The 12,974-nt window shown below is 32.3% G+C and overlaps 1 protein-coding gene across 1 annotated transcript in view; it reads right to left on the minus strand.

Moving 5' to 3' along the window:
- LOC125069516 overlaps positions 1-10,446 on the minus strand; it is a 124,307-nt gene extending 113,861 nt beyond the window's left edge. Inside the window, exons 1-2 of the mRNA XM_047679036.1 lie at positions 10,440-10,446; positions 9,519-9,942 (exon numbers count right to left, since the gene is read on the minus strand). Of these exons, the coding sequence (XP_047534992.1) occupies positions 9,519-9,942; positions 10,440-10,446 (431 nt within the window). The remainder of the gene's footprint in view (positions 1-9,518; positions 9,943-10,439) is intronic.
- Between the last annotated feature and the right edge of the window lie 2,528 nt (positions 10,447-12,974).

The raw sequence follows: 12,974 nt of genomic DNA on the forward strand, positions 1-12,974 counted from the left end.
AGCTCAAGTGATCCGCAAAATTGGCACTCGCTTGCAATCTTTGTTGAGAGTAACGGCAAAATTACAAACGGCTTCACAAAAATTCTATGAGTGATATTTTGAAACTATTGGCCTATTTGATCCTTCGTTCCACTGGGTCCTCAGAATGATTTAATTTGGAAGCGCAGAACTTAAGTTTGAGGTATGTCCAGAGAACATTTGGTCACCGATGTTTTGTTGCATCTGATCTAGACAAAAAGGCACCACCATCCACCATGAGTTATCCAGTAATCTGGCGACTATATGACAAATTCGTAATTATTTTCATAAAAAAGTTAATCATAGTGATACTGAAAAAACGATTTGGTATCGCCGATGGCATGTAGAGATTACAGTGGCGTCGTCAAACGTCTTAATTTTTTATACAATACAAATTTAATAACAATTGTTGGGATAAGTTTGAAGATCTTGGGTCCAATTCTACTTTTAGAAGGCTTCGATTAATTGTACATTTTACTGCGGAAAATAGACACAAAACCGACTCTTCATCCTGATCATGTCACATGTGTCACAGCTTCGTAGTGACTACACATCCCTTAGCGATTCGAAATTATTGACAGACAATCTAATTCGAAGATTTGTTTTTGCATTTATTGCAAAAACCTTATCACTATATCTAGCGATTCCTTTGCTGGAAAATAAATAAATATTATAATTATTAGAAAACAACAAAAAAAAAAACTTTATTTTATGAGTAAATATTAACCCTTTGTAACTGAACAAGTTAATACAAATACCGAGGTGTGTAGTACACAAATAAAACCAACTACCAACTTCGCTACAGATTCTCACACGTGTAAACTCAGGTTTTATCAACAGCAATAAAGATATCTCATAATACAGCTCAAGCTTTAACAGTTTTATAAAATTAGTTCTTTAAATAGGGTTTAATAAAAAGCGTGGCTGCATTTATGTTATGTTGATGATGTCTAGACTTCTCTCATGAACAAAATTTTAACAGAAGTGTATGATTTCTGAGTTATATTTCATATAATGTTACAAGATACTCAAACCTTTAGTACCCATAGTATATAAAATGAATGTGATGTTGTCCAATATTTATTATTATTATATATAAAATAATATACTCCGAGCCGAGATGGCCCAATGGTTAGAACGCGTGCATCTTAACCGATGATTTCGGGTTCTAACCCAGGCAAGAACCACCGAATTTCATGTGCTTAACTTGTGTTTATAATTCATCTCTTGCTCGGCGGTGAAGGAAAACATCGTGAGGAAACCTGCATGTATCTAATTTCAACGAAATTCTGCCACATGTGTATTCCAACAACCCCCAATGGACCCGCGTGGTGGAATATGCTTCAAAACCTTCTCCTCAAAGGGTGAGGAGGCCCAGCAGTCGGAAATTTACAGGCTGTTAATGTATTCATTTGTTCCCATTATTTTTTTTAATTGAAATTAAATTTCGGTTGCTAGTATAAAAATATTGACAGATGTCTATCTATAATTGAAGTACTCACTACAATGATTGTCATGTTGTTTATATTACATCAAAATTAATACTAATAGGCTTAATTACGAGTGTATATGACTTATTCATAGCTATTCGCTGCTCGCCCCCGAACATGCGTCGTTTTTCTGCGAATGTCAGTTTCTGGGTAGATCAAAGGATTATTTATCGTGAGTCATAAACATTTTCAAATTGGTAATTTCCAGTTGAACTATGAACGTTGTGATTAAGCAGTTGTTTCTTTATCATCATTGTGAGCATCTGTAGCTTGCAGCAGCAGCGGAACTTTATCAGGAAGTCAAATATAGAATAAGTGGTTCGGACCAGGTAAAAAGTAAAATTCTTGGGCCTCATTAACAATAGCGTAGACCGTGAGCCGTCAATAAACAAAACAAGGTTAGTGGGGTTCTTTTATGTTATAGGTGGCAAACGATAAGGCGGCTCACCTGATGGACTACCACCGCCCATGGACATCTGCAACACCGGTGCAGGTGCGTGTTTGTGCGAGGCAGAAAAAATTGGCGATGTAAGAAATGGTTAATATTTCTTGCAGTGCGAATGTAGAGCCAGATTTCTACTATATATAAAAATACCTTTTAATGAGCCCAGTATTATTTTTAATAATGATATTAAAAAACGCATTAGCTTCTTACTGGATGGAATGCTAATTAAATGCACGTTATCCGAGTGTGTTAATTTGCCATTAAGAGCACGGGTCTCAGAAGCACACTCATTACGATCGTACTTCTTTCTAGCACGCCCGTGATACATATGTTAACTGGATTCAATATGGACGCGTCTTTGCAGAGTTAATTTAATTTAAATTCATCTATAAACCTAATAGTAAAAAAATAAAAATAAAGTTAAACTTAAAAGTTATAGTGGAAAACGCCTTTGTTTTCATTTAGAAACAAAATATATTTTTAATAATGGCGTAGTTTCCATTTTGGAAAATCCAAATAAAATAGTAAAATACAATAAACAAAAGGAATTTTCCAGCTTTTCTAACTTTACCGGTAACAGGACTCCAGCAATGATAAGAAGTTTTAACTTAAGAAACTTAAAGGAGTATTGCCATAAAGAAATATCGTGGATAGAACAAAGGCGATCGTGGCTTTGATCAATTGCATTACGAAACAATTTACGATCAGCACGAACGCTTGTCGGGCGTTAGTGACCCGAGTAGCCAATCTATGATTTTTATACCCTTGTAATAAAACCTATTATTGCTTGTTATGACAATTTTGGAGGCCTTTTTTCGTTTCATGGAATATTATATTTTATTAAACTGACATAAGATTGTTTTTTGTTTATTCTTTAGGGTTTTGTTATAATTCGTTTCGGGAATCCTTATTTATTAGGAGCAAATTATCATATTTAAGAATCTTAACGTCGCGTCAAGGAAAGAAATTTAAGAGGATGATGGGAAATGTTAAATAATAATATAGACAATATTTTTTTTTTATTTACATAAATACGTATCCCAAGTCTAGACTTTAGATTAAATGTTGCCTTTCAGGGCCGGTTGTTTATCTTTGTGTCTTTATTATAATATATTGCATTGTTATATTTTGTATTAAATGAAATTATCTTTCTTACTATTTATCTATTAAGATAGATTTCTAAATAGACAGATGTCTATGTACAATGGATTACGACTGGCGATAAGAATAATTGGAAATTTAAGCAAATTTAAGAAAAATCTACATTTAAATATGGAAAATAGTATACGCTTATTCTTATTTTAAAAGAAAAAAAAGATATTTCAATGTATGTCTATTTATTTTATTTTCTACACAATTTCCCACCGAGACAAGATTTACGGCTGTAATAAAACACGTGAAAGATGTCCGATGTGAATTATGTAAGAAATGATACTATTAAAGGCAACAGCTAAGTTTCTAAATAAAATAAATAAAAATTTTCATCTGAGGACAATTTGAAACAGATGTGAATAACCTTTTTGCGCACATTTTTTTTTTAAATTGACAATTTACAAGCGGACAATAAAATGAGACACCTGATCGTAATTGGTCAGCCTACCCATAGACAATCGTAATATGCCGTCAAATTGGAACGACAATATGAGGTCAATAGTACCTGTAATTATTATGGTTTATATATCGTCCAAAGTACGGCAGTGAATATCTGATGCGTGAGGACTGAGGCAATCTCTCGATAAGTTATTTTTTATGCTATATTTTTACATCGTTTTTTTATTTTTCTTGTGTACCTACACTTACCATCTGCTCGTCTCTGCTTGTGATGTCTTTAGGTACTTTTAATTAAAAAAAGAAATGTTTATTATTTGTATATTCAAAAAATACAATAGCTTTTAAAAATACATGCCAATGTTTATCGTATTTGGACTTTTATCCGTATTTATGTGACGGTACTGTCACGCGTACAAATGGATTTCTGAATTTTAAATAACGAACGTCATGAATAATTTCAGAACGGATAAGGGATACGCGTTACAGCGTCGCTTATACCGTGCTGCGTGAATAGCCGTAGTTAATTTCATCGTACCGTTCAACATGGCTCGTTACGGTGTCGTGACGTGAATTTTTACACAGTGCACCGTTGATTTCCCCGTCTCGACGTCATAACGTATTTGTGTGTGAGTAACTTTAAGTAAAGTAACAGTAAAATTAATTTTCAATTCCAGGCACATACAAATTTCCAAATTTATCCGGTTGAATTTAAATATAGCATAACTCTCTAACTAACTTTTGTAGCAAAAGTTGTTAAGATACAATTTTTATGTAAAATTTTATTTTATTCAATTTAGATTTTTGAACTGTTTTCTAGCTTGAACATCTTCGATTTTTTTTAAAAAACGTATTTTGTAATTCTCCATCCCTTCTTGGGGGCAGATTTTTTTTTTGTAAAATTAAGATGCTTTGTTTAAAGAAATTCAGACAGTATATTTAAATTTCGATTTTAATGCGTTTGTTGGAACGTAGTATAGTTTAGGATTTTTAAACATAAGTATAAAAAATAAAATTGTTTAATAAATGTGATCGTCGAGAGACTCGGGCTACATCATACATGGCTATGAAAAGAATTTGTAATTAAAATATAAGAATAATAGTATATTAGTATATAGCTACAAAGAATAAATATAATAGTATACGCGCTACGCACTTACTAGGGAGTATAGATCGATGGTTTAGCATACGAGCCAATTTTACCCCCAAGGCGCGCCAATATATTTTTGATAGATTCATATCTCACACTAGTGAGAGTAGAAACATTTAATTGTAAGATTTAAAATTAATATGGTTATTTTTATTACTATAAGTATTTAAAACGAGACTCGTGAACAAGACATTCGTAGATTATGTCGAAATATCGAGCTCCACCAAATAAAAATAAAAAACATGATAAATATCCCGTTTTAAATACATTTAATGTACACATTAAATAAATAAATATTGGACGATATCGCATACGTCATTACTCTGATCCCAATGAAAGTAGCTAAAGCACTTGTGTTATGGAAAATCAGAAGTAACGACGGTACCACAAACACCCAGACCAAAGACAACTTAGAAAACTATTAAACATTTTCTACATCGACTCGGCCGGTAATAGAACCCGGGACCTCGGAGTGGCGTACCCATGAAAACCGGTGTACACACAACTCGACCACGGAGGTCGTCATTATTTTTATATTAATGCGTTAATAATAACAATATTCAAATAGTTACTAATTAATAAATGTAATTGGGTTTCTCTAAGCAAAAAAATTAACCATCACGACTACATAGAAGGCAGAAGAGGTGTTTTATTTTTAAGGTCTTTGCACTACTACTCTCAGGTCCAAGTTAACTGTGAATTAGACATAATATCGGATAAAAAACAAATATTTGAATTATATGTTCGCTTCATCTTTAATCATTATTTTTTCATCATTAGCAGCCCGTAAATGTCCCACTGCTGGGATAAAGGCCTACTCTCCCTTTGAGGAGAAGGTTTTGGAGCATATTCCACCACGCTGCTCCAATGCGGGTTGGCGGAATACACATGTGGCAGAATTTCGTTGAAATTAGACACATTCAGGTTTCCTCACGATGTTTTCCTTCACCGCCGAGCACGAGATGAATTATAAACATAAATTAAGCACATGAAATTTCAGTGGTGCCTGCCTGGGTTTGAACCCGAAATCATCGGTTAAGATGCACGCGTTCTAGCCACTGGGCCATCTTGGCTCATACAATGCAAATGCAATTTTATTAACAGTCATAATATAGGTTAATGTAGATATATGTATATCCAACAGCTTACATAATAATAAGAATAATTTTATTGGTTTATATTATGTTAAATTTATCAAAGAGGCCTACCCTTAAATAGGAACTCACTGGCCTCTTAGATACGGGAGACCCCGTATCAGTACTTATATATCTTAGACTTATTATATTAAGCTTAAATTTTATGTTTAAATAAATAACTTTTACGTGTGCTATATAACTCGTCTAAACCAAAATAGTATAACGAACTAAGTTTTAATATATATTGTATTACAAAACTAGAATACGGTAATCAGAGTGAAATTATATCAAGTATTCAGTTTAGAGTTGAGAATCTTATGAGTGCATGTGTGCGGTCGTTTGTTTAAGTGTGCGTGTGCCTATGTGTGTTTGTAATGTATAATAATGTTTTGGTGACAAGAAATCAAGAAGGAAAGTAAATAACAAATCCTTAAAGGGAGAGCTTAGCCCAGCAGTGGGAAATTTACAGGCTGTTTATGTTATGTTATGTAATAATATTGCTACTCTTAAATACGTTTTTTTTCGTCTTAACTTTGAAATTCGTATCAAAGTATCAAAGATTATATTTGAAGTGTTAATATTTTATAAGCCGATTGGAAAGTTTAGCTTCAATGAAGACACTCAAGCGATTGTATCAAGTTCATACAACAAGAATCGTAAAATCTTTCTAATAAAGACCAAAAGTAAAATAGTTGATTAACATCTCGTGAGTTCGGAGTTCGAATTTCTGATTTATGTCCTGGTAAACGAAGTTCGCAACTTATGCCGCTTATTAACGTCCGTACAACTTTCCTGAAGACTCTTTTGAACGCCAATTTCACCTTAGTTTTATTCTGGTCGCTCTCCAGCGCGTTGACCCAGCTGGAATATTAATTTCCTTGAACCATTTCATTTTATTTATCGTTATTTCATGTTACGTTGGTACTGTTACGTTTATTATTCCACATTCATCAAGAGTATACGATGCTTCAAATGTTTTTGCGTAATAAATAAGACAGTACAAAAATTACTTCCGGTATTAATCGGCGGACATTATTGATGTGTGGTGAAAATAGTTGAACGATTGCTGTCTTTTCTTCTTATTACCGAACTTAGTTCTTCGGAACGGATTGGAAATTACGAGTAAATAAGAAATTCACAATTACACATAAATTCTTGAATTTTCATTTGCATTTTTTCTTAAAACTTTTATAATAAAAAGACATATCTATGTCGGAAGTAATTGAGGATCCTAGTTATCAGATTCATAATGATATAGATGACGTACCACGGCAGACTCTAATAATATTTTTAGTGTTTAAAAATATTTTATTCTCTTTTCATATTTTTTAATTTTTGATTTATTTTACCAAATACGGTCGACGCTAATCCAGTTGCCAAAGCTTCATACACTTCACACAAGCGTACGAAAGACAATAGTGTCAATCTTTTAAGTGCCAGACAAAGAAATAGAGTTTCTTATGTACAATATTTTGTGTTGTCGCCAGTGTCGCATTGATATACCAACTTGCTTAATATACTACCGAGAAGCAAAACACACCATTAACACGACTGTCACTGAATAAAGGGATCATCAGACTATGTGCTGCAATAGGCTATGACAGTTTTTTTTTAATTTAATTTCAGTGTAGATTTATGACGTCTGTAGGTACGATTTACATTTTTTTTAACCAGCCATAGCGCCGCTCTCAACGTTGCCGGTAACTTTTTCCCGCTATCTAAAATTAATTCTTTGTTAAATCATAACAACTTTATAAATTACAATCAAGAATCCTTTTTATTTTTTTGCACAACTTTTGCTTTTCAAAATGAGAGTGCAGCTATCGTCCCATAATCACAGGGAGAAAAATCGGCCTAGGCTATTAATATATTTATGAGATTATTAATTTAATTTGAAATTCGAATACAATTTTGATTTTCGCTACACCTCTAGAAAATTCGAATCCCGTACCTTAGTCATATTATATCATGTAAGTCTTCACGCGAACTGTACATACATGACGACATTACAGCGGTGACGTCATCACTGTTGTGTTCGTGGTTCAAACACGAATCGTTAATTGAAAATGTTTACAAATCAATAGTATATTAATGCCTTTATTCACAGTTGGATAAATCGTATTTGACTAAACAGTAGGCACGATAAATTGGGCAAACACGACGCGGTTCGATGCAATTGTTGGTTGATAATTAAGCCTACGTTAGCTGGAATCTGACACGCAGCCGTGAGGCTTGTCTAGCGAATATTTATTTGTGGACATAGAGCTAAAAAATAAATAATTAAGCCATTAACTCTGTCATATCACCAAAGATGTATAAAATCTAGAAGTGACAAGTGCTTTAGCTACTTACATTGGGATCAGAGTAATGTATGTGATGTTGTCCAATATTTATTTATTGTTTAACTTATAATAATTTACTAATATTAGAAATACGATAGATTGGGTGGATGTTTGTTACTCAATCAGACTAAAACGACCGAATTCAATCGAATGAAATTTGATACAAAATATTGACACAGAATTCAATCTAGGATAGCTCATTTTTTGTCCTTAACTCCCTTTCACCTGCACGACATCTATATAATTTCTATGTTACACAATAAAAAAAAAACAAATATGATATCATATAATATTTCCTTTAATATGATCCCGCAGGAAATAAATGAATATGTAAAAATATTTAATAATTAAAAGTTAAGTTTTATAATTACGTAATCAATGAATAGACTAATCTATCTTAAAGAGCCAATACCAAAAGCCTATGCTTGTTCACATACTAAAACACTCTGTAAAACGAATACATTTCGGTATAAAATGTTGATCAAACTTCTAGACCGCTTGTCACACCGGCTACTAAGCCCCTCGTTTGTCTTTAGCAGGCTCAAACTATGTTTCCCTGTTGAATGGAGTAAATGGCGCATTCACATCATTTGTGACGCACGATTTACTCTTTTAAGTCAAAGTCATCGTTTAAATTTGGAACATGCTTATTATTATTATTTACGAATAACTTATTTCAATACTATTAAATAAATAATAAAAAAAAATTATGATTTTAAAAATTTGTCCTCAAGTGAAAATGAGTTTTTTAAAATAATAGATTAATTAATAACATAAATAAGTACTTCAAATGTAAAATAATAATTAATAACAAAAACTGTAATGAAGAAATATTATTATCTATGACCCAGAAATTGTTTGTGCGAAGCGCGCAAACTTAGCGTCAAAAGTAAACTCAAGCCTGTGTGACAGGCGATCGAGCGTTCATTTTTTTATTTATTAACCTACAAGGTTTTGATGTATAGGCAGGCAAGACTTTATAAATATAATTTAGATTACAGAGACAAACAAAATTAATATCAACAAAGATATTGCTGATTTGCAATGGCAATCTCTTCCAGGCAACCTTTGGTTGGAGATTAGGATGTATATGGCAGTTAATGAATATAATTTTCAAATATAAATTAATAAAAATAATGCATAAAAATGTATTAAGTAAGTAAAGCTTTATTATTGTATCTACAAACGTTTTAGTATCTACTAAAACGTTTGTAGATACAATAATAAAGCTTTTACTAGTATTAAAGGAGTATTAGATTGTGACATATTATTTAGTATAAAAAATATCGAAAAGTTTAAGGAGATTTAATTTAGAATGGAAAAATAAATAAAAATTTTCAATGAAATTAAACCCTGTTTAAAAGATAAAACTCGATTAATAGTACTCACCTAAAAACAACACTAGTTTCTTCACTTTCTATTCGCGAAACGTCAATTAGTGACCACTGCAGCACTACACTGGTCCTGCCTTCCAACGGTCCACTAACTATCGTTGCAGGCACGAATCTATATCTCATCTTGAACACTGACCGTTCCACTCGCGAATAACTACGGAACCTCGGCTTAAAGTAATATCCATCGAATTCACTTTCACTCTTCGTCCTATAAGTATAATCTTCATTGTGCCACTTGGTCTTAACGTGTTTGGAACGAACAGCTCTTGTGCGTTTTGGCACGAAGTAGGGAAGAGGTTCTTCATCTCTGCAAGGTCTTTCAGTGAAACTGGTTGGCGTAAAGTTGCCACGGATGAAGTTACCAACGATGGAGTAGAGAACGTAGTCCCGTAGCGATGGATCTTCAAATTGAAGGTGAACTGGAAAGAAAATATCAAGTTATTATGGTATTAAATAAGAAGTGCAGGAACAATATGTATGAGACAGACGAAACTCTAGGAGCTCGTATCATGAACAAATGCCTCTTAATCATATCCTTAAGCAAAAACTTATAATGATAAATTGATTCTAATGAGAATACGTTACAAAGGCCCAGATGTTCTAAATAGTCCGGAAATAAATATCCAGATGATCTAGAATTTAGAATACGTAAATCTTAACGGACGACTATTCAAGATTTGAATGGGCAGTTTAAATTGGACATAATTATGTCACAATTAAACTAGATTGGAGTGAAGTGGTGAAGTAAGCTATAAGTTTCCGATTGAAGTGGTGAGGAACCCTTAGCCCAGCCATGGATCATTTAAGGGCTGCTATTTTATTTCCATTTCAATTTAAACACTACATGTAGTCAATGAAATGTGAAGTATTCACAAATATTATTAGGGAAATAGACTTCAAAGGCAACAATATAAACCTCTCATTTTTATGGAAATGAAAAAAAAGCTTTTAAAGTAGGTAAGTGATGTTGAAATGAGTATTCTCGATTAAAATTAAGTGTAGGTTCTTACGGAAAAGATCAAGAGTACTTCATGTCAAGATCCATCAAGATCTCTTATGACATTATTGCTGTATATTATCTGATACGAATGAATTTGGTAATTGTATTTTAAATGAAGTGTTATGTTCTCTTAAATCGTTATGAATATGTTGGAACGACGATTCTTATAATATTAAAATTTGATGTTAGCAGGTACATATCCGCATCGTACAGAATAAGGAACATTTTTAATTCGATACAAATATCTATTAAGCCTTAATTTTATGGAGCAACAGCGATAACTACTCCGTTTCTTGCCAGTTCTTCTACATTCCAAATGATTTCTTCTACATTCAAAGGAGTAGACATTTAAGTGATCGTTCATACATAAAAACCCCGAGAAGGTAACTGGACAGTTTGATAGAGTTACATGAATAGTGATGTATGGTTAAGCATCTAAGTCGTGCAAAATATCACCACTAATATAACCCTGTAATAAATATACCTAAACTTCTCAAAGTTCTATAAACTTTGCCTTACTAATGAATTATAAAATCCGGTTCCGATAACGTAATTTAACGAGGAATTCTCGATCTGTCAGGGCGATGTCGTTGAATTGATTTCAAAGTTTCCGTTCCATGACGATAGCAGTAGTATTTTATATAAATAAATCTGGATAATAATAACTTCTGTAAACTAATCTTAGATATTTTAAAATTTTGTCCAGTGGCTTCATAGTAAAAATGTTAAGAATCAATTAATTAATCACAAACTCTATAGAACATGATCCATATTTAATATAATTATGTACACATATATACATAAGATATATAAGAATTTCTAAGACGTCTAAGAAAGCGATAAATTAATGGTGCCGGTGAAGGAAATCATCATGAGAAAATCTGCACTTATCCGCAGGAACAACGTGGTAGAACTGCAAAACTCCTCTTCGAAGGGGAGAAAATACATCTCACAAATAAATTAAACTATTTTATACATTATGTACACTTTATATAATAACAATAATGTTGATATCGTGTAGTAATTCTGACCTTCTATTATTTAATGTTGTACGTTCGTTAGTAAATTTATACATCGAGTGTGTATATTGGATAATGATAATAAATTAATTTTATTGGTTCTCTATTCCAATTGCAATTGTATCGGCAATTTAAATGATTTAACCGCATGATAGTTATTTAGATTACACTTAAATGTATAATTAATTGGTTTGATTAATACAAATTATTGTTATTCGTTCTGAAATTTATTTATCGATAGTATGATTTTATTTATTTTGTAAATCAGCGATAAATTTTATTATAATCTGAAATTTAAATTATGATATAGGACAACATATGGACTATAGACAGAGAGTATTTAATTATTTTTTTGTAACTTACGAAGACGGTTTTGCACAAATCCTTCTAGAATTTTTTTGATGTTATTAAATGCATCGATACTTTTAGCGAATTTATTAAAACCGTGATAAGAATATTTAATAGTTATAAATATAATAATTCGTAACATTTAAAAATGCATAAATATGTAAAAGATAATTTGATATATACAGATAACTTCAGTGTATAAAAAATGCAGATGCATTGAAATGTCGATAAGTATATTGATCAGAAAATCCAGCATTTAGGTCATCCCTAGCTTCTTCACCTATATCACAAAGGAACACATTTTGTGGCGGGAACGGGGTCGCACAGAACAGGAAGTGTAGGCTTGAGTCAAAAATGTGCGATAGATTGACCAATTGACATAGAAACGTGACATAAACATTCTGATAATTTATAAATATTTCTTCTTATGGTTCATTTGTCACTTTAAAAGTTGACAAGAGAGTGAATTGCTTTGTTGTCAATTTAAGCCTTTATATGTATGTGTATAGGAATCATTCTTCTAAATCGCATTCATTTTTTTAATATTTTAAAGTATTCCTCTTAAATTTTTTTTGTCAGGTGGCAACCGAGCAGGAGGCTGACCTGAGGGCTTAGCCAAGTTGACATTCTACAATCGTAATCGCTAATAGAAAACTAAACAAATGTATGGGCATGACGTCATCTCAACGCTAAGTCACGTGATCAAAACAAACGAATAGAAAAGTCGTAGACAAGTTGACAATCGTTTAAAGTGATAGAATTGAATATAATCGTTTCTACAACGATAATCGCTAACTCCATACAAAATGGTAGCCAAGTTACAGTTTTGACAAGCGCTGACGAAACGATGTCGAAGTTTTTTATCGATAACTAAGCGATCTTAGAGACTCAATAGTTAACGCTAAAAAAATGGCGTCTTATTTGGTGATCGACAAGTGTTTTGTTTGTTAAACTTATTTTTTTTCTATTATTACCTTTTAAAATGCATACTTTAAATATGTTGTGGTGTGCTCATAATGAAGAAGTGTGGCTTAGGCGGCAAAAAAGAGACAAAAATCGTCAGTGCATGGAAAACATACGCGAA

Source organism: Vanessa atalanta, chromosome 15, assembly GCF_905147765.1.
Source record: "Vanessa atalanta chromosome 15, ilVanAtal1.2, whole genome shotgun sequence".
NCBI lineage: Eukaryota > Metazoa > Arthropoda > Insecta > Lepidoptera > Nymphalidae > Vanessa > Vanessa atalanta.